This window comes from Apodemus sylvaticus, chromosome 10, assembly GCF_947179515.1.
Source record: "Apodemus sylvaticus chromosome 10, mApoSyl1.1, whole genome shotgun sequence".
Taxonomy (NCBI): Eukaryota; Metazoa; Chordata; class Mammalia; order Rodentia; family Muridae; genus Apodemus; species Apodemus sylvaticus.
In genome coordinates, this window is record NC_067481.1 from 105821822 (window position 1) to 105845233 (window position 23412).

General features: G+C 42.3%; 1 protein-coding gene across 3 annotated transcripts in view; it reads right to left on the bottom strand.

Moving 5' to 3' along the window:
- The window catches only part of Txndc11 (thioredoxin domain containing 11), a 61354-nt gene extending 39264 nt beyond the window's left edge, over positions 1-22090 (bottom strand). The window contains exons 1-4 of one of the 3 annotated variants that reach the window (XM_052196215.1): positions 21704-22089; positions 15932-16148; positions 10325-10422; positions 4355-4484 (exon numbers count right to left, since the gene is read on the bottom strand). In XM_052196215.1, coding sequence (XP_052052175.1) covers positions 4355-4484; positions 10325-10422; positions 15932-16148; positions 21704-21945 — 687 coding nt within the window. In that variant the 5' untranslated portion in view covers positions 21946-22089. Of the gene's footprint in view, positions 1-4354; positions 4485-10324; positions 10423-15931; positions 16149-21703 lie in introns of those variants that run through there. The other 2 variants (XM_052196216.1, XM_052196217.1) reach the window with 2 other exon arrangements.
- Positions 22091-23412: the final 1322 nt, after the last annotated feature.

Sequence of the window (23412 nt, forward strand, 5' to 3'; positions counted from 1 at the left end):
CAACTGGTAGCTCACAACCACCTATATTTCCAGCTTCAAGAGATCCAACACCTTCTTCTGGCATGTACAAGTATTGCATGTACATGGTACACAGACATACATGCAGGCAAAACACTCATATACACAACTTTTCTTTTTTAAGAAGAAGTCTAACAAAGATGTCACAAACACATAAATGCCATTCAGAGCTTCTAGAAGGAAGCAGGCTATGTTCAAGATAACAGAAGTCTTTAAAATTCTAGTCCCCTCTGGGTAACACTCATTTGTTTCCTGCTTCAACGAAAACTAAATTACTGCAGTACGTCACTCTGCATCCCTGGGTTTCACACTGGTGAACCACACAGGAGGGCCATGCCAACACTTAGACCTTGCATGATCTCTGATGGTATCACTGAAATGTAAATACTAATGGTGCAAGAAAATACCAAGAATACACACACCTCTCTTTCTTTGGTACAGATACACTAGCAACACCGAAGCAACAAATACAAAGGACTTGTAACATCTCTGAGTTACTACTTTCTTGTGTGGTCCTCATGATTAGAGAGGCTGAGGATCTTCAGAGCCAGTCTTGGCAACAGACCATCATCTCAAATACATGAGACAAAATAATACTTTCTTGATTGGAAATATGAACCTTCTAAAAACTCTTTCTAACCTTTAAACACCACTGAAGGCAAGAGTATCAGAGGAATTATCTAGCCAAATAATTGTATTTGGAGAAAAAATGTAAGTAAAGCTTAGGTATTAGACTGGATCAAGCCAGCGAAGACCTTTACCTATGACATGTGCCCTCTAAGAAATTAAGCAGACAGAAGCACCAACAGGCTCAATAAAGTATTTATTCCATAAAACTGACACCCTAGTTACATTCTTTAAATCCATGATGGAAGAAGAGGACTGATTTCCAAAGATGTTCTCGGACATCCATATATGCATGTTCCAAGTGTTTGCCTTCAAATGCACGTCTGTCTGTCTCTCTCTTTCACACACACACACGCACACGCACACGCACAAGCACAAGCACACGCACACGCACACACAGAGGCACTCACAAAACCATACATACATGGATTTTTCTTTTGTTGTTTTGTTTTTTTGAGACAATGTCTCACTATGTAGCCCAGGTTGGCCTGGAACTCAGGTCTTGAACTCAAAGAGATCCACCTGCCTCTGCCTCCCAAGTGCTGGAAATAAGGGCATGGGCCACTATTGCCCAGTTTTAAACATAATATATTTTAAAAGAAAAAAAAAAAAACCAAATGCAGCAGAGGGGTGAAGATGTAATTTAATTGGCAAAGTGCTTGCCTATGGTCCAGGAACCCTTGGCTTAATATCCAGCCCAACATATATTAGGTGTGCTGATGCACGCCTATACGTGCATCAACATATATTAGGTGTGTTGATGCACGCCTATACGTGCATTAACATATATTAGGTGTGCTGATGCACGCCTATAAGTGCATCAACATATATTAGGTGTGCTGATGCACGCCTATACGCCCAGAACCAGGGAGGTGGAGGCAGGAGGATCCATAAGTTCAAAGTCGTCTTTTGTTACACAGCAAGTTTGAAGCCAGTCTGGGCTAGATTTAAACTCTGACTCAAAATAAACAACTAAAAGCAAAGGAGCAAAGCCTTCCTGTGTCACAGCTGAAGGAGGACAGAGCTGCCTCTCGAGCCTTTCCAGGAGAAGGTGTGGCCCCCTTTGCTGTGAACACAGATTGCTGAAGCTTTGTGCTATGTGCTGTTTGCCATTTGTTGCAGCTCCTCTCTTTTCTTTTTTCCTTTCCCTTTTAGAGGATCATGAGCAAAACCCCGAAAAGACAAAACCATGCAAAGTACTACACAAACACGCCAACAGGACAAGACTAAAGGGTGGTTGCAGTTGGTCTCTGCAGATCACTTTTTATCTCTTAATTATAAAAAAAAAATTCCTCATGAATAAGGAATTTCAACATTATCTTTATAATACTTAAAGTCTTTATAGCGATAAATATCATAATATTTTTACTGATAAGATTTAATTTTTTTCTTTCTTTTCTTTTTGTTTTACTAATAGTTTCCATTGATTGGGACCACATCCCAAAGATTTTTTTAATTAATTGTTACTTGTTTATGTGTTTTCTGAGAGTCTCACTATGTAGATCAGTCTATTTCTGCTTTATAAATGAGAAAAATAAAGGTTTAAGGAGATTAAATCATCAGCCCAAGGCCACAGAGTCAGTTACTGAGTTAAGGCTTGACTTAAGCCTGACATCAGATTTTTCACTAGTTTGGAGAACTACCAATTGGCTAACTGCCAATCTACAGGAGCACTGAGGCAGTAAGACCACTATGGGTTTGAGGTCAGCTTGGACTAACTACTAACCCTACTTCCAAGACCCCCTCAAAACAAAAACAAAAACCCTGCCCCCATCTCAAGTCCCACACAACTTGGGAGGGGAGGACTGGGATCACTGGCCCTAGGTCAGAAGCTCAGGCTCAGGCTGGGGCTCATGAGATCCTGCCTCAAAGAGGAAACTCAGGCACTGGAGACAAGATGGCTTAGCAGTTAAGAGCACTTGCTACTCTTGCAAAAAATCAAAATTTAGTACCAACACCCACATGGTGCTGAAACTCTAGTTCCAGGGAATCCAGTGCCCTTTTCTGGCCTCCAAAGGCACTCACAAACAAGTGACATACACAGACTCACACAAACACACATATGACAAAAATATTTTTCCCTAAAACTATTTTAACCTGAATGTGGTGGTGCACACCTTTAATCCCAATGCTCAGGGGGCAAAGGCAGATGGATCTCTATGAGTTCCAAGCCAGCCTAGTCTACACTGTGAGTTCCAGGATAGCCAGAGCTATGTAGAAAGACCCTGTCTCAAAAGAAAAACAAACAAACAAAACAATTTAAATAAATGGATTTTTAAGTTATTTTAAAAGCTAATGAAAATTAAGGATTAGGTTTTTGTTTTTAAGATATGTATGCTTTGCTGGCCTAAATTCACTATGTAGAACAGGTTGGCCTCAAACACAATTTACCTGCCTCTATCTCCCAAGTATTAGGATTAAAGGCATGTACTATCTCACCCAGCAACCCAAGAGAACAAAATCTTATAACAATATCAATAATTTAAGAGGTTTTGAAGCTGGTAACAGGGCCACAGGAAAAAAAGCAACATTAGTATGCTAAAGTATTTTCTATAATAAAAGGCATTGACTAAGGAGAGTTCCAGGACAGCCAGGACTACCCAAAGAAACCCTGTCTTGAAAAAGCAAAAGCCAAAAAGACTTAAATAAAACAGAAAGGAATATATTTGCAGGGTTTTTGTTGTTGTTATTTTGGTTTTTTGTTTTATTTTAAACAAAGATTTGTTTTAGGGGCTGAAGAGACAGCTCAGTGGTTAAGCACACTGGCTGCTCTTCCAGACAATCTAGTGGGTTAATTCCTAGCACCCACATGGTACTATCTGTGACTCTAGTCCCACGGTAATCCAATACCCTCTTCGTCCTTCTGTGGATACCAGGTACATATGTGGTACACAGGCATACAAGCAGGCAAAATACCCATACACACGAAATAAGCCCTTAAAAATGATTTTATTATTTATTTGTATGTATGTATGTGTGGGCATGCTCATGGAGGCCAGAAGAGAGCTTCAAATACCCTAGAACTGAAGTTACAGGCAGCTGTGAGCCAACTGATGTAGGTGCTGCAATTGAACCTGAGACACCTCAGAGAGGCGCAATTGTTCTTAACCACTAAGTCATCTCTCCAACCTCATATCTGCAGTCTTTTTTGTTTTGAAAGCTAAACTAAAACTGGCAAGAAAAAGCATGTCCTTATTGTGCAATACAATATTATAGGACCATAGAATATTCTTAGAAATGAGTAGCTGCATAGAAACTAGTCAACTGTGAGACAAGACCAACATCTGTTTAAAATCCCCAAATAAAACAGAGACAAGATTTTGCAAGTATTCTGATCTTTTAATGCTCACTTAGCTAGCTATGCTTATAATTAGAATCTCATGGAGCTCTTAACTGGAGCATGAGATCTCCTGAAACTAGAGTTACAGTCACTTTCAAGTCACCTAATAGGTGTGGGCAATTAAACTGGGGTCTCTGAAAGGACAGTATGTGCTCTTAATCCCAGCCACCAATGTAATTTTTTTTAACTGCTGAAATCCAGGAGATTTTTTTTAAAGTATGAAAATGTCATAATGAACCTACTATCTTATATAAAAATTAATTAATATACACCAAAATAAAACAAAGTAAACTAAAAACCACTTAATACAAACAATCCAGTTCAACCAAGTAAAAAGCATTGGGAACAGAAGATAAGAAAGATAGGTACCTCATAGTTCGAGAGAAAATCTAGCAATTCTGATTGAGATGGGATGTAGAGAAGTGGTTTCATCACCCGGCGAACAAACTTCTCAATGTAAACAGCACTCATGGGGCCTTTGTATTCGATTGGTCCAAAACTAGTACCAAAAAAATAAATAAATAAATAAAAACAATATACCATGCATTAAACCTGTAATGTGTAACAGAAGCCATCAACACCATAAAATGAAAACATCTTTGCTTTAGTCACTGGTTCCGAGGCAAGCAACCTGCTTCGCTCAGGAAGTGAACAGAGAATCAGCATTTTAGGTGGGGAAGATACAAGCACTTCTATGAGATCAATCTTAATCTAGCTGCAAATTAACCTCTTTCTATTCTCCAAAGAAAAATCAGTTCCCATAATATTTCTACTAAAAAAGAAAAAGGTGGCCTTGGAAACTAACCACATACTACAGAATTCCAGGATCTTTGCTATATTACTCAACATGCATAGACAGATTCCTTTTACATGAAGCTGTGAAATGAACACTGGGCAGTTGATCCTCTGCCTATTAAAAAGTAATTACTAATATTTCCAAAGGCACTCGGACAAAGGATCACTAAGTGAACCTGACACCTGCTTAAAGTATTATTACAACAAAACAAAATGGCAAGAATAAAGTCAGGAGGTATATAAATGGTTTTCCTTCTGGTCCTTTATGGCTTTGCTTGGGATGCACAGGAATCTGATCCAGCTATGAAACAGTAACACAGGGATCCTCCTAAACTAATCAGATTTTCACCTTCAATGTCCTGCTAGACTCAAAGTGCTGCTTCAGTGTCCTCCTAGACTCAGCAAAACTCTCTCTAGTCTCTCTCAATGGCCTACAATATATACAAATGTTACTGAATGACAGGGGCAGGGACACTTGAAATTCAGCAATTCTGCAACCATTCTTTTCTCTACAGACATTGACATTAAGTTTATTGTTAACAGCAGCAATGTATAGAGCTCAGGAAAGAATTACATACATGCTGTATTCATGATGGTGTAACATAGTTATAAAAACTCAAACACATGAGATAAACACTGTTCTTCAGTGAACACTGCAGGATACAACAACAATAGAAGGGTAAAAAAAAGTAAGCACAGCATTCTACAAGCATGGCTGGGTAGCGGGAATAAGAATTCCATCAACTCAAGCGGCTAGGCATGGTGCTTCAATCCCAGCACTCGGGAGGCATAGACAGGTGGACAGTTTCAGGTCAACCTAAACTACATAGTGAGTTCCAGGACTGCCAGAACTACATAGATGAAAAATATTAATTGATAGGTTTGGTGATGATGGTGGTAACTGAAATTTTTTTAATTAATGTTTTTTCATTAATATTACCACCATCATCACCAAACCTATCAACTGCCAACAAATTTTAATTTAAAGAAAAAAAATAAGGCAATCCTTTCATCCTAGCACTCAAAAGGTAGAAGAGTTCAAGGTGATCCTTGGATATATCTATTGCTATACTGTATCTATATCTATACTTGTATCTAAGTTTATATCTATAATGACAATTCTGAAATTTTTGTTTCTTTAAAAACAGATTATAAGAATTTGCTTCATTTTAATCCCAGGAGTAGGGCTCTGGGGCTGCTTTGGACTGTCCTCAGCAGCTGACTATGATTTGCCTCATGCCCTAGCAGATGGTTTTGCCATCTGTAGATAATTTCTGTGCTTGTGTGACATTTGGAATTCTGGGAACTATTCAGAGGGTACATAGTGCTAGGACCTCTGAGAGGCAGGGCTGGTAGCAGTTTGTTAGTAGCTGTGGTCAAAGAACAAAAGGAAAAAAAATAGATTCAGGAGTTTTCCTATTTCTTCCCTCCCTTCTATCCTTGTTTCTCTCCCATGTTAGGGTGTGAAACCAGGGAAATAAAGGGTGGGAAAAAGAAGAACCCACAAAGTAGCAAAGACTGGCTACATATACCTCTATCTGTATGTATATCAAACTTGAGGCCAGCCTGGGCTACATTAGGACCTGTTTCAAATACTATGAATGAATGAATGAATGAATGAATGAGTCAATGAATTAGATAAAAAAAAAATCAAGAAAGCATCTGGTAACAAATTTTGTCCAGCAAAAAGGCCAACTCATGTAGAAATCGCATCTATTCAAGGCCTCAGGCTTTGCTGAGTTTGAACTGTAAAAGGCAACAGGATCTCAAGGATACACGAGGGTTTAATTCCAATCTGCAGCCATCAGTGTAGGGTGGGCTGGTCTAGAGCTCCTGGGCACTAACAGGTGGTGGGAACCCATTTCCACGTTCCAAACTCTATCTCATCAACTTTGGGATGGCATCAATACAAACCCCAAAACCTATCCCACAAAGCAGAAAGCTGTTAGTTTAAGTAGCTCAAAGATAAAAGCTTTACAGCAAATGGGAGCAGCAGCAGCAACAAAATACACAAGAGGAGCGTCTGCTCAGCCATGAGCCCCGTGGGGGGTGTGAGCTCTGCAAGCAGGAAAAGCTCGTGAGTGCCAGGAGTGCCAGGAGCGCACAGCTGATGAAACCAATCATGCACATGCACACGTATACAACTGAGACCGAGACTCCCAGAACATGAAAAGGTATCTCTGGGAGTCTGTGCCTCAGCACTGCTGTACCAGCACACTGGATCCTAAGTGACAAAGTGAACAGAGAGGGATCTGAACAGACTTAAGTAAAGCAGCAGCTAAGATGAATGGTGGGCACTTCAAAGCAGAGACAGGGTGCTAGGATAGGTACCCTCCTTTTAAAACAGAATTTCACATAAAAACTGTGGTGGTTTAAACAAAAAATAGCCCCCCTTGGGGCCCTAGGAAGTGCTGCTATTAGGACTATTGGTTGTGGCTTTTTTTTTATTCGATATATTTTTTAATTTACATTTCAAATGATTTCCCCTTTTCTAGACCCCCACTCCCTGAAAATCCCATCAGCCTCCTTCCCTCCCCGTTTTCCCACCCAACCCTTCCCACTTCCCTGTTCTGGTTTTATAGGGTTGTGGCTTTTTTGGAGAAGGTGTGTGACTAAGGGGTGGGCTTTGAGGTCTCAGAAGCTCAAGCCATTTCCCTTCCTGCTGCCTGCAGATCCAAATGTAGACTTCTCGGCACCTTGTCTGTCTATACACTGCCATACTTCTGCCCAGACAATAATGAACTAAATTTCTGAACCTGTAAACTAGCCACAATTACATGTTTCCCATTTATAATGGTTGATGTGGTGATGGTGTCTTTTCACAAACCACAAAAAAAGACAGTAGCTTGGACTAGCTTCAGACTCACAGCAATCCTCCTTCAGCCTTCATAGTTCTCAGTTTAAAGGCATGAAGCAAAACACCTAGCTTGGACTGTTGATTCTAAAAATCTACAGAAGCTGAGAACACAAAAGCTAATGCGTATTCTTGTTCCTCTGAAAATTACCTTCATATCAATTCAAGGGAATGTTCATTTTAATGTCACATCAACTTGAATTCACCTCTGCAGCCTGTAAGATTTTAACCACCCCACTGGACAAAGCCAAGGAGTAACACAGGGACCTTAGTAGGGTAAATGCACCACTGCTTCAGTTCAGTGCTTTCTCCTGGCCTCTACAAAGAAGGAACTAGGTTGGACATGGTCACTGGGACTGTGCCTTATATTTAAGAATCCCCACTTGAGCCTTTAAAGCAGAGGTAGAACCTACTGAACAAGATGCAGAGTGGTGAGATTTGAAAACAATCTAAATGATTACAAAAAAAGCTAGTTTGTTCCTTTGCTTCCCCAGGCACTTCATATAAAGTATAAAATGTAGTCTTGCTTAAATAATATCAGTTGTTCAGGAAAACACTATGCAATGCACAACAGTTTATGCCAGAGATGTGGAACTGAGATGGAAAAGGATAGAGCCTGCCACTAACAGTTTGCTGATGATTTCTGTGAATCCCTAGAGACCCAGGGGGTACATGAGAAGGGGACAGGAACCTCTAACAATAAAGCTCTCACTAATCAAGGTTTTACCCATTTGGCCTTTCATAGACTTTAAGTCAATCACACCGACTGAAGCCTAAATGTCATCTTCTTCTCTAGAAGGCTAAGGTTGGAAGATTATCAGTTCAAGGCTAGCCTGGGATATAAAATGAGACCACCTCAAAGATTAAGATAAATAAACTGGATTGGGTGGCACAAGCCTTTAATCCCAGCACTGGGAAGAAAGAAACAGGCTGAGTTCTCTAAGTTCAAGTCCAACCTGGGTGAACATAGTGAGCCCCTGGACAGCCAGGGCTACACAGAGAAACCATGTCTCTAAATAGCCCAAGGTTTTCAAATATCATTCAACATCCATCATAGGGTCTCAGTACATCTACAAAACCAAACATTAACATATACACAGCAAAAGTGGCTAGCTTAAAGCCAAATGTGATGGCAGATGCCTATTTTCCCAGCACTTGTGAGAGATTAAGGCAGGACCACTAAATTCTAGGCCAGGCCAGGCTACAGCATGAAACCCCCTATCCAACAAAGGTAGGTTTGGCAGCACACGCCTTTAACTTCAGCACTAGGCAACAGAAGCCAGCCAGTCTTTCCAAGTTCCAGACAACCCTGGCTGATATGGTGAGGTCCAAGCTAGCCAGAATTACATAGTGAGATTTTATCACTACTCACAAACAAACCAACAAATAAATAAATAGTGAAGTCCTGTCACCCCTTCAAAAACTGAACAAATGAATGAATGGATGGATGGATGGATGGATGGATGAGCTAGAGAGATGGCTCAATGGTTAAGAGCACTGTCTACTCTTCCAGAGAACCTGGATTTGATTTCCAGCATCAATATGGTGGCTCAGAAGCCCCTAGAGCTACAGTTCCAGATCTGATACTTTCCTTTTGATCTGGTGTGCATATAGTTCATATACATATATTAAGCACACACAGATAAAGAATAAATAAATAGATAATAAAATAAATCTTGGGCCTAAGAGAGATGGCTATACAGTTAAGAGGATGTAACTGCTCTTGCAAAGGACCAGAATTTGGTTTCCAGGAGCCATGCCTGGCAGCTCACAATTGTCTATAACACCAGCTCCAAGGACTATGGCATTCTGAAGTTACAAGTGCTTATACCATACACACACACATACATACATATAACCAAAAATAAAGATTAAAAAACAAGAACAAAATAACTTAAAATAAAAACCACAGGTAGCTTGTCACTTTAGGCAAAATGAATACAACTGGAGACCAAAAAAAAAAAAAAAAAAATCATGAAACTTGAGGGTTTCCATCCTCTGTTATTCAGAACTACAGACCACTTGTAATTTTTTTCCTAACTGAAAGAAATAGTACTGCATCCCCTCCTCCTAATTGCAAGGCTAGGGACTGAACCCAAGATCTCACCCATGTTAGGAAATCCCATTATTACTAAATTAATATTCCCAGCTATTTGGTTGAGACTAAGTAGTCCAGGCTGGCTCCTAATAACCCTCTTGCCTCAGTTCCCAAGAAGCTTAGATTATTGGCATAGGCACCATGCCTAGCTAAAGCTATTATCTTGAGCATGCTACACTATCAGGTTAACAGGCTGAGGGACAAGGTGTACTTCTATATTGTGAGTAGCTAAAATGTACAGCCATACAATGGAATAATTCATCTTTTCAAAACAGTGCTGCAGCATACATACTGATGTAAACACTTATGTTCACAGAAGTGAGAGAGGACAATTTCAGATATAACATTTCATTCTTTCCAATCACATCGCAAGCTTACAACTAGAGGGCAGACATTTATATTCACAGAAAGCAACAATCAAAACAGATTGGTTGCACATGGCTAAGGTAATCATCAAACTCCTTTACTTTTTTTAAATTTATTTTCGCCTATCTGCATTTTCTCAATTTTCCACACTGACTAATTATTTTGTATAAAAAAGTTCCCTGATCAACTGATGAATATAAGAGGGACTGGAAACACAAGCCCTTACCTCCGATGATACAGATGTATCACAGGAAAATAGAAGAAATGCTTCTGTTTTCTGCATTTGCCTTGGTTCCACCAACAGTTTATTGCCACAAACAACACCTGCAGAGGCAAAGCAGGTTTCATATAACTATGAATAGCAACTCAACAGTTACCAAAACTCACAAGTGTAGAAACAGAATTACTTCCCCTGCTAGAACAGAAGGTATTAAGCAAGAAACAAACAAACCCTGTTTCAAGCTTTCTAAGGTGACATTTACCACTAAAATAAAATTACTCAGTGATAGTTTCTTCTTATAATCCCAACCCTGGGGCATGGGAATAAGGGGCAGGTGTAGAGTGGGGTGAGGGCAGTGAGGGAGCTGAAGTAGATGAATTACCATGAGTTATACACAGGCTAGCATGGTCTACAGAATAAATCGCAAAAATGAAAAATAAAAAATGGAGAGCTGTCTCAGAAGAATACTGGTTGCTCTTCCAGAGGACATGGATTTGATTCCCAACACCAATATGGTGGCTTGAAACTATCTATCAGTCCAGCAGCTCCACCCCCCCAGGGTGACCCAGTGCTTTCTCCAAGCAAAATGTACAGGCTTATGCACAGGCAAAACAGCCATATATAAAAAGTAATAATAATAAATCCTTCCTTTTTTCTTTTAATGAAAAATAATCAGGTGTGCTTTAATCCAAGGACTTGAGAGGCAAAAGGAAGCAGATCATGAAGTTTGAAATAAGCCAGGTCCACAAAGCAAATTCCAAACCAGCCAGAGCTACATATGAAAACTGTCTCAAAAATAAATACATGAATGTCAAAGAAAGACAAACCCTTCTCCATAGTTCAACTAGGACTCTTTGAGCCTGTCACAAGAGGAAAATCACTTGTTTTTAATGTTAAAATGGGTGAGCAATATTTTGAAAGGATTTGGTTTTAAATTTATTATTTATTTATTGAGGCAGGATTTTACTATATAGTCTTGGCTGGCCTGAAGCTTTCAATAAAGACCAGGTTGGTCTTGAACTCTTAGAAATCTTCTTGCCTCAGCCTCCAGAGTTCTAGGATTAAGGGCATACACCACCATACCCCGCTGAAGGGAATATTTTAGATGAGAGTCAGGGGTGTTGTTTAGTGTTAGGGCACTGCCTAACCTTTGAAAGACCATGGGTTCACAAACACACAAACACACACACACACACACACACACACACACACCATGACACACCATGGCATGCTCATAGAGGTCAGAGGATAACCTGTCCTTTTATGGTGTGGTCTGATATGTATAAAACTGTATAGCCCTCACCCCACTCTACACTTGCCCCTTATTCCCATGCCCCAGGGTTGGGATTACAAACACAAACTATGACTGAGTAGTTTTATTTTAGTTTTAGGGAAGAACTCAGATCCTTTGGCTTGGTGATGCCTTTACCCACTGAGCAATCTCTCTAGCCTAATGATTATTTTAAAAAATAATAAAGACAACATTTAGGCCATATTCTAGAAGGTAGTTCTAGAAGGTAAAAACATGAGTTAAATAGACATTTACAAGTAGATACTGAGTATTTAGGGAAGTATCCCCATCTGCTAATAAAGAATCCGAACCAGTGTCCCCACACTGGCACATGAAGGATCAGAACTGTCTGATTTGGGTACAATCACTAGCTGCAGGATTAAGTGATTTCCAGCGCTCTTGCCCCTGCCCTCCTGATACCACTATTGCCTCAAGTGTCTCCTGTGTCCTGAGCTCAGCAATAGAGCTAGCTACCTCTATGGAGGACCTCCTGACTATAGAGGGGTGCATCACATTACAAAATAATCAAGACAACAGTCACAGACTTTGGGGTATATGTCCAGTTTTTCATAAGTTACTCAGAGTCAGTGAGATGATTCAGTGGGTCTGAGTCCCATCCCTGGACCCCTCAGTAGGAATGAGCCAGCTCCCCAACTGAAACCCTGGGAAGGCCGGGGCACCAGGCCTGGAGAGATGAGTCACCGCAGTCCCAAAGGACGCAGTTTGGATTCTGGCACCCATATGGAAGCTCACAGCCATCTGCAGCTCTGGTTCCTAGAGACCCGATGCTGACAGCTTCTGTGAACGCATAGCATTCAGTGGTGCAGGAAAACATACACAAAATTAAAATACATTTTAGATTTTTTTCAAGAAGATATTAGGAAAACAATATGAAGTTGGCAAACATAAAGCCGCCTTGACAAGCTTCTGCCTAAGTACAGTACAAATGCTCAAACTTACTGGAACTCTATAGAGTTTTTAGAGGCCATTTTTTAAAATTTGTATTTACATATTTATATCTGTAAATTTATGTTGTGTGCATGTGCATTTCTGTCAGTACAGGCAATTGTGACATCCCTGATATGGGTTTTGAGAACCAAACTCAGGTCCTCTGGAAGAACAGCAAGCTCCCTGACCAGTGGCTTGTCTCTCTGGCCCTGAGAGTCCATTTCGAAGGACATTTCTAAAGCAACAATCTTCACCCATGATTGAAGTCTCATTTCCTTTTCTTAAAAATAGGGCATGATTAGCTGGGCATGGTGACTCATGCCTTTAATCCCAGCTCTCAGGAGGCAGAGGCAGGTGGATCTCTGTAAGTTTGAGGCTAGTCTCAGCCCCAGGACAGCCAAGACTGTTACACAGAGAAACCCTGTCTCGGGAAAAAAGCAAAACAAAACAAAAGGCACAATCTACCATCTTGCTAATTTGACTAAGTGATATGGCTCAAACGATTTCTACCTTTTTCTAAAAATGAATTTGCTCTTTTCCCTGCTATGTAAATAGAGTTGTAAGCTCTCCATTTAGAAGGCCTGAAATGAACAGGTTGGATGTGGGTGGCACAGCCCTGTCTGTAACTCTAGTATGTTAGCAGACTGCTAAGCCTTTACAAGCCAGAGACTCTGCTTAAGAAAGCCAAAGCGAGAACACCAGCTTGAAGAGCTGCTGTGAAATGAGCATAGTGGGCCCACAGGAATGCTATGCTATGCTATTGTCCCATTAATCAGGACACTTTGCTTAAATGGCTACAAACTAAGTTAACCTTTTTTTTTTTTTTTATATGCCAATATCATGCAATTTTTATTATTGGGCATGATGATATCTCAAGATGTTCTTTTCTAAGTTAACCTTAACATGAAACAACTTTCCTCTTTGCTTCCTACATGGAGATAGACCTTTGTTCTCCAGATTCTGGAGAACAGGGGAGTGACTAGGAAAGTGGCGCTCTTTTTTTATACTTAGATACTGAGTGTTTGCCCAAGGATCCCTTAGAATTCTCATTTCCTGCCTGAAAAGTTGATATGATATGATATATTCCTTCAATTTTCAAATCATTAGGCTTGACACAAAGTGCCTTTAGTCACTAAGCCATTTTGTCAGCTATGTGTGTGTATGTGTATATATGTTATGTATGAACATACCACAAACACATAATTAATACATACACACATACACACACAAACCCATTTACACACATAGTCTTTCTTTTGAGACAAGATCTCATGTAACACAGGCTAGCCTCAAACTTACTATATAGATGAGGAAGGCATTGAGCTCCAACCCTCCTGTCACCACCTCCTAGTGCTGAGATTCCTCTCAGGAAACATGAACTGTATAAGGAATACAGTTCCTTATTATTGGTATACTTTGAGGTATAAAATAGCTTAAAAGGCTTTGTGGAACTGGACAAGCACCTAGCCACCATTTCAAAATATTTCTTGTTTCTAGGAAAAACAACTGAGAGTTGTGAATGAAGTCTGCAGCTCAGGGTTCTCCATCCAAGTTTGCTCAGATCGTGGTTCTACAGCAGCATGCACGGGCCCTCAGGAATCTATGGAGTGCCTTTTGCCTGCTACAGGAGTTAAGCAAAGCTCCTACGCATGGAGAGCAAGGTCCTGAGAGAGGTCCTGCAATGCTCAAGTCTGCTCTGATTATGCCAAAGTTATCATGTCATCCCACAGTAGTTTGACAGCCTACCTAGCACTTTTTACCCAGGAAAAAGTCTGTTCTGTTACAATCCAAACCCAGATTCTTAGCCCATCTTACATGTGAATCCAAGGGATCAGGGGAATTCTATGGAATGAGACTACTGTATAAGCAGAGATGGAAATCTCTCTGTTTAGTTAGGGGCTCTCCCAGGGGTTGCTTCCTATTGTGGATCCAGTTATAAAGTCCCTGTGGGATCTGAGCATCAACGCATCACTTCTTACCATAGGTCTGCATCTGTAACTGTCTCATCCACAGTGGCTCTACATAAAGCATAATGCTCTGCCTGTATACTGACAACTAACAGCTAGGATTTAGTTACAGATTACTTTTCCATTTTCCCATCACCTCTGTTACAATTAGTACACTACATTACTCTGAAATCACATGCATAGGGAAGTTTTGAAATATAAGTTGCCTCACATGCAGAAAAGGGGGAACCACAAAATAGTTATTTTCAGGTTTGTGTGCCAGGGTGCACACCTTTAATCCTCGGAAGGATGAGGCAGAGGTATCAGGAACTCAAGACCAGACTTCACCACAAGAAACACTATCTCAAAAATTAACTGGAGCTGGTAATTGGCTCAGCATTTAAGAGCATTCCTGCCCTTTCAAAAGATGGGGGTTCAGTTCCCAGCACCCACATGGTAGCTCAAAACCACTGACATGTAACTCCAGTTACAGGAGATGAAGTACCCTCTTCTGACCTCCTAATGCACCAGGCACATATGTGGTGTACATGCATACAGACAAAACACCCATACACATAAATTTGTATATATATGTATATACACACTCATACTCATTCTCTCTCTCTCTCTCTCTCTCTCTCTCTCTCTCTCTCTCTCTCTCTCTCTCTCTCTCTCTCTCTCTCTCTCATTTTAATTTACCAAGGGACCAGTGAAACGGATCAGTAGGTAAAGGTACTTGCCACAAAATCTTGGTGACTTGTGTTTAATCCCTAGAATCCACAAAAAGGCAGGAGACAAAGATTTGAACTCAGGTCATCAGGCTTGGTGGGAAGCACTGTTAATTTTTTTTTTTCCAGACAGGGTTTCTCTGTGTAGCCTTCACTGTCGTAGAATTCGCTTTGTAGACCAGGCCTGTAACTCAGGGATCTGTCTGCCTCTGCCTCCCAAGTGCTGGGATTAGAAGTGTGTGTCACCACACCTGGCAACATTTAGTCTTTTTACTCCTAAATGTTTCCTGTATAAACATTTAAGTAGTTGGCTACATAGTCAACAAGTACTGACTTCTTCAAGTTGTCTGCTAACTCCACACCTGCACCTTGGCCTGTGTCACTTATAACACAACAGATTAACAAGCCACATAAGCTGGACATGAGAGAGCCAGGGCTCTTGGTCTCTGTTTTCTTCAGTGCTGTATCACACAACCTGGTATTCTGGGCAAGCATACATCCCCTGAAGCCACAGAACTGAATCTCACTCTTGCCACTTGACCATGACAGGATTCTTCTTCCTGTTTCTTCATCAGCTTTGCACCTGACAAGGTCCAGCAGTTTACCTGGATATCACTGCCGGTCTGGCATAATTTCTCTGAGGGGCCATCCTCTCTAATACAAACCTGATGTCACTGCTTGGGTGGAAAGCACACATTACCTGATCCGAAAGCCGGCTGGCTGCCTGTTCAACTTCTGCCTTGGCTGCGATGGACTGGCCACACCATGGGGCATAGAAGAACAGCACCACCACCTCAGAATCCCTGCGGACATGGTCAGCATAGTCCAGCTGGCCCTGGAAGAGGTCAAGGACCGGAGAGCTCGAGGAGAAAAAGCTGACAGGCGGCCTGGCTGGGATTATCACATCCTTTGCTCGACTAAAAAAGAATAAACACAAACAATTTCTCCACTTACAGCTTTGTAGGGAAGAGAAAAGACTTTTTATAAAGGCCTCTTTTGAGTAAGAAAATAAAGAGTTTGCAAGTCACTGTCCTGAACAGAAACCAATACACGGTGCTAAGGCAACACCTGGCTGGAACAGTACAGATGTTGGGCACTGTCCCTGAGGTGTGGGTTTGGTAAGCAGTAAAGAGTGACATGGGCCGGGCGGTAGTGACACATGCACTTGGGAGGCAGAGGCAGGCAGATTTCTGAGTTCAAGGCCAGCCTGGTCTACAGAGTGAGTTCCAGGACAGCCAGGGCTACACAGAGAAACCCTGTCTCGAAAACAAACAAACAAACAAAAGAGTGACATGATCCCTGGTCTCACCGCCCACAACCCAAAATTCCAATCACCTCCTTGTAGCCTGACACTCAACAAAAGCCACTGATCTCTGTGCACTGCTGCTACTGCTCTACAGCTCACAAGAACGAGGAAACCGTATACACTACCATGAGTGCAGCTCCCATGGGAGACATTTACAGTTGACTCAACTTTTAGAAACCCTAATTTATTAAGGGGAGTTGACCTATCCAAAGCATTCAGGAAAAAGCAACTATAACATACACTTCTACACACTAACACTAATCCATGGTAAGAGAGATGAATAACAAAGTAAGAACCTTAACTGGAAAGGTTCTCCACAGTCAGAGAGGCCACAACTCTCCCATCAGGCAATGTGTACAATGCTAGAGCATAAAGCCCTGACCACAGCGCCCTAAAACAATACACTAAGTCAAAAAAAAAAAAAAAAGTCAAGGAGCAAAGAAAGAATAAAACCCAGAAGGTACAAATGAAAACAACTATATCAATAATCACAATTAAAAACGATTAAGCCATTCAACTAAGAAGTGACGGCAAAGATCTTTACCAACCCTACAACTGACAAAGGGCTAATATCCAATATACACAAAGAACTCAAGAAATTAGACTCCAAAGAACCAAATAACTCTATTAAAAAATGGGTACAGAGCTAAACAAAGAATTCTCAACTGAGGAATACCAGATGGCTGAGAAGCACCTAAAGAAATGTTCAACATCCTTAGTCATCAGGGAAATGGAAATCAAAACAACCCTGAGATTCCACCTCATACCAGTCAGAATGGCTACGATCAAAAACTCGGGTGACAGCAGACACTGGTGAGGATGTGAAGAAAGAGGAACACTCCTCCACTGTTGGTGAGATTTTAAGCTGGTTCCTCAGGAAATTGGACATAGCACTACCTGAGGACCCAGCTATACCACTCCTGGGCATATACCCAAAAGATGCTCCAGCATATAACACATGCTCCACTATGTTCATAGCAGCCTTATTTATAATAGCCAGAAGCTGGAAAGAACCCAGATGCCCTTCAACAGAGGAATGGATACAGAAAATGTGGTGCATTTACACAATGGAATACTACTCAGCTATTAAAAATGATGACTTCATGAAATTCTTAGGCATATGGATGGAACTAGAAAATACCATCCTGAGTGAGGTAACACTTTCACAAAAGAACACACATGGTATGCACTCACTCACTGATAAGTGGATATTAGTCCAGAAGCTCAGAATACCAAAGATACAATTCACAGACCACATGAAGCTCAAGAAGGAGGAAGACCAAAGTTTGGATACTTTGATCCTTCTTAGAAGGGGGAACAAAATACCCACAGGAAGAGACAGAGGGAGGGGGAGGGAGAGGGAGATGGAGAGGGAAAGGGAGGGAGAGATGTTGCAGAAGTAGTAGCAGCAGCAGCACCACTACCACCAGCACCACCACCAGCACCACCACCACTACAATGTCCTCTTCTGGCCTCTGCAGGGGCCATACATACACAGTGCACTCGCTTATATACATGCAGATAAAACTTGCATAGACATAAAATAAAAATATCGTTTAAAAGGCAAATAAAAACCTACTAATATATACCTTGAGTGAATCTCAAAATAATTATGCCAACAGGAAAAAAAAAGATGGATATGAGGGGCCATAATGGAATGCAAAACAGAAGGGGAAAAAAAGGAGTTAAAAGGGACAAGCTTAACTAATGAAACAGTTCCCCACTGTGGTCTACCTATAGAGGATACTTCCCTAACCTGAAAAGTGCAATCCCTCACACAACTATTCCAAAAACTCCCTGAGTAACTACTTTTATGGCTCAGACACAGGCAGAGACTGCTGCCAAGTGGTTTCTTCATAGAGGAAGAAGACAGCAAAGAAACAGGTACAAAAACAATCAGCAATAAAAGCTCCACAAAATGACCATTGTTGTGGGAGAACTCAGTATAGAGATATAAGACAGGGACGTGGCAGCTTCTGACGAGGTTGGAACCTAGTACCTCTTAAGCTGAGGCCTGAATGATGGACAAGCACACAACTGGGCACAGAGGTGAGAAAATGTGTTCTGAAGAGATTCTAAAGGTTGCTCATTGGTGGAATTATTTTCCTACCACTTGAATGCAAGTTAAATTGGACATGAAGGCACACATCTATAATCCCAGCATGCAGACAGCTAAGCAGGACAGCAAGCTCCAGGCCAGCCTGGGTTAAAGTGAGACTCAGATACAAAGCCAGGGGGCTGTTGCAAGCTCAGCAGTTAGAGAGTATCTACAAGAGCAGGACTAAGGTTATTTCCCGGTACCTCTGTGCCAAGAACCACCTGGGACTCATGCCTCTGGGCTCTGTGAACACTTGCACTCATGTGCATACACCCACACAGATGTGCACAGGCGCACACACAGGCGCACACACACACACACACACACACACACACTTTAGTGTTTGTTTTTTGTTTTTTAAATTAGAGCCAAGCATGGTTATAACACACCTGTAATGCCAGCATTTGAGTGGAAAAGGCAGTAGGATCAGGAGTTGGGAGTCTGAAATCACCCTGGACTACACAAGAGACCCAGTCTCAAAAACAAAAATAAAACCTGCACACTTAGTATAAAATAGTGAAATCTGGGGATAAAAATACAGGTGACATCAACTTATTATTTTTTGGAGGTTCAGAGTTCTTAAAGTTAAAAGTCATATAAAACACAATTCAAAACAAAAACTAAACAGCTAGGAAAGAGAAACATGGTCATCTGCTCTACCCCAGACCTTTTTCATGTATCTTGCAAATTTTGTTTTACATTTTTCAAAAATTACATGTAAATCAGAGACTTCCTACAACTCTTAAGTTATGTAGCACATACAAAACAAAAAATAAACAAAGAAACAAGAATTGGTTGTGAACAATAAAGGCATGTTTAAAAACAAAAAAGATGGCCAGGCATGCTGGCCCAGGCCTTCAATCCCGGCATTCAAAGAGGCAGAGGCAGGTGGATCTCTGAGTTTAAGGCCAGCTTGGTCTACACAGTGAGTTCCAGGACAGCCAAGACCACACAGAGAAACCCTGTCTCGAAAAAAAAATTGTTTATTGTCTGTGCACATGATGTGTGTTAGTCCAGGCATTCACATGGAAGTCAAAGGTAACTTGAATCGGTTCTCTCCTTCCACCAAGAAGGATAAAATTCACATAGTCAGGCTTGTGCAGTAACTCACACAGTCAGGCTTATGCAGTAAGTGCTTTGCCCACTAAGCCACAGTGCTAGCTTGACAATTCAATTTATATGAAATGTATTCCTTCAACGTCCCTTCTAAAGGCAACTACACAGGCAGCTTTAATCCTACTAAGATACACAGGAAAGCAAGCAGAATGGATCCATGAAAATGGAGTGCCCATAAACAGAGTGGGCAAAGGTCAGAGGCCCAGAACACCCATAGCAACTCACTGTGGTTCAACTCCAAATCCACCTTCTTACAGACCCCTATTCTGAATCAGCTAAGCACTAGACACTGAGGACAACACTGAGGAAGACAGTCATTTATTTCAGACTTGTAGTATGAATAAAATTAAATCTGAAAAACAGACCCGATATATTCTTCCTTAAGCCTCTGACCTCATTAAAGATCTTAAAATAAGGAAAGCACAACAAAACTGTCAGGGTCACTTGTACCACAGTATCTTGACATCATTCTACCAAATAAACTCCTTAAAACGTCACCTGAGTTTATTAAGAAGGCTGTCCCATTGCCAGTGTTGTAGACAGCTGCTTGAGGAGGTAAGACGCAGGCTCACACTCCAGAAGCAGCTGAAGAGCTAGCTCTCCTGACGGCTCCCACACTGATTCAGACTCTTCCATCCTCCTGACAGAAGGTCTCACAAGTCGCCTCTATCCACTAAGTCACATGTTTTTGTCTCAGATCAAACACTGAGCACTGTTTTCACAGCTGGGCAAACTGAAGTAAACTGATTCCTTGAAAAGGACTGATAATCTGAATCCAAATGCCAAGTTGCAATATTCCACCTTGTAAAACACTTTCTATGTTTTCCTTGTAAAGACAGTACCAGTCTGGTTGCTCAAGATAAAAAAATTTAAACTCCAGACCAGATGTGGTGACATAGCACAGCACCTAACACATTGCAAACACTAAAAAATAGTCTTTTCCCCCTGAACCTCACAATTTTTGGCTCATCTTGACCTCAGGGATCTCATATTGTGTTCATTACACTCAATCTGTGCCCAGATAAACCTCCCCATGGACAGAACTGCCAAGAGGATATGTCAAGTGACAATAGATTTTTTTTTTTATAAACTGCAATTTCAAAGGATATACTGAAGATCTGAGGCGAGGAGTATAATTGAAATATAAACTTTGTATCTATGCAATTTCCTGAAAAGAAACACATTAGCTCCCATTCTTCCTAAACTTCAGCCTACTCAGGCTTTTTCCAAGTTTCACAAAAAGACCAAGCTTGCCCAGACTCCAGATCTTTGCACTTAACTGTTTTGTAATAGATCTTACCCCAGATCTTCCACCACTGCTGCCCTTCCTTTCCTTGTGTAAGCGTCTAATGCCATTTTCTTATGAAGGCCCTTTCTGTCCTACCCACCCTCATCCTTCTATTCCCTGCATAGCACTTATTAAGGTCTCTGAAGTGTTTGTTTACTGTATATCATCACCTCAATGAGAACTCCAGGGAACGGGGATTTTTGTCTTCAGCATTAACGGGTGCTCAGTACAAACATGCACTGTCAGTATATCAAATGCGTGCCTGGATTCCCAAAAGCGACTAAGGCCCCTAAATGGCTTGTGAACCACCACACTGCAAGTATTAAAAATGGAATGAATTAAAACAGAGTATTATAGCCTAGGCAAGAATTGACGTGTGCACCCCGAGAGACCCCAACAGGTGAGAAGCAGCTCAGAAACATGGCCAAACGCCCTCTGCACATAATTGATATAGAGTAGCACCCTGAAACGTCTCCACGCGGAACTAGGACAGTGGGGGGCCGCGGCAGCCGAGAAGGTCAAGCCTGTGGTCTCAGGCAAGGTCAGGCTCGACTTCCCCGCGGAAGACATACGACCCTCGACCCCGGAGGCCCCGAGCTGGCCCCGTGCAGCCGGCCGGGCTGGCAGAGCTCTGGCCGCGGAGCCCGAGTCACAGCAGCCTCACCTGCAGGTGAACTTGAGGGCGAAGAGCAGGGCGCAGCCGAGAGCCACAGCCCCGCACAGCAGCTCCGGCCGCTGGCGCGCCATAAGCGAGGCGCCGCGCAAACCGCGGCGGATCCGGCCCTCCAAGGACGCCGCCGCCCCGGCCGGGCTGAGGGAGCCGGAACCCTTGGGGCCGCCACCCTCGTCCTCGGCGTCCTCGCTGTTGTTCCCGCCGCCGCCGCCGCGGCCTCCGCATTCCGACATTACATGCTCCCCGTGGCCGGCTTTATACCGCCGCTGCCGCCACCTCGGGCCCGGGGACCCGGCCCCGCACGTCGCTCCCGGACCTCGCAGGCAGCTGCGCTGGCTAACCCGAACTCTCCACGTCAGCCACACTTCAGAGACACCCCGCCCACCGACCCGGAGCCTGCGCGAATGCGGGCTTCCCGCGAAGCCACGCCCTTTCGGGCCACGCCCCCGAGCCTAGCGAGTCTGCGCAGATGCTCGCAGCACTGCGTCCCCGTCATCCTTTCACAGGTCCCGCCTCTCCGTACAGACTCTGAGCAGGCCAGCAGTCACTCACACTCAACTCCGCCCTTCATTCGGGACTGCGCAGATGCTCGGTCCTCGTGCCCGGAAGCTAGTTGGTGATGTCTCCTAGTTATCTTGTCTTTCCGTTGGTCGGCCCTTCCGGGTACTGTTAAGGCTCGTATTGTCGCAGAGCATAGGTGCAGTTATCTCTGCTTTTCAGAGGCGAGGACCAGAGGACATAGTAATAAGATGGAGACCGGTCTGCTCTGTAGTGGGGTAGTAAGAACGCCGCATGCCTTCTGCTTCAGTTTCTGCTTTCAGGATCCCCTACCTTGACTTCCTTCATTGATGGATTATGATGGTAAAGTGTAACCAAAATAAACCCTTCCCTCTCCAAGAAGCTTTTTCTTCATGTGTTTATCACAGCAGTAGAAACCCTGAGACCAGTACTGATAAATGGTAATTACATTCAACAAAGAACCCAGCCTTAAGTAAAAGGATGTATATTGTGTAATCCCATTTCTATGACCCATGTTTGATGGGTAAATCACAGAAACAAAGCAGACGTGATTAAAGTTTGGAAGGCATAGGAGTCAGAACATTGTCTGCCTCACATCTCTCAGCAATAAGAATGCAAGGCCAGCTGGGGCGGTGGTGGCGCACACCTTTAATCCCAGCACTTGGGAGCAGAGGTAGTTGTATTTCTGAGTTCGAGGTCAGCCTGGTCTACAGAGTGGGTTCCAGGACAGCCAGGGCTATACAGAGAAACCCTGTCTCAGGGGAAAAAAAACAAAGACCAAAAACAAAAACAAAAAAAATTCACTTGTATACCCAGGCTTGGGGGCATTCCTATAACCCTAACTCTAGCAACTTGAGAGGTGGTGGCAGGAGGATCAGGAGTTCAAAACTATACTGAACTATGTAAAAATCCTGTCTCAAGCCAAAAGGAAAAGACATTTGGTGAGCTCAGCCTACGGATACAGGCTATCATCACTACTTAGGAAGCAACAGTGGGAGGATCACATGTTCAACTGCCCCAAAATAAAAAGTAAAAGCAGGCTGGCATTTTAGTTCAAAGGCACAGTGTCCACTTAACATGTACAAGGTGCTGGACTCAAGCCCTAGCACCCCACACACCAAAAAACAAACAAAACCTCTCCAAAACCCAGTTCCAATAACATCTGATGGAGAAAGGACCAC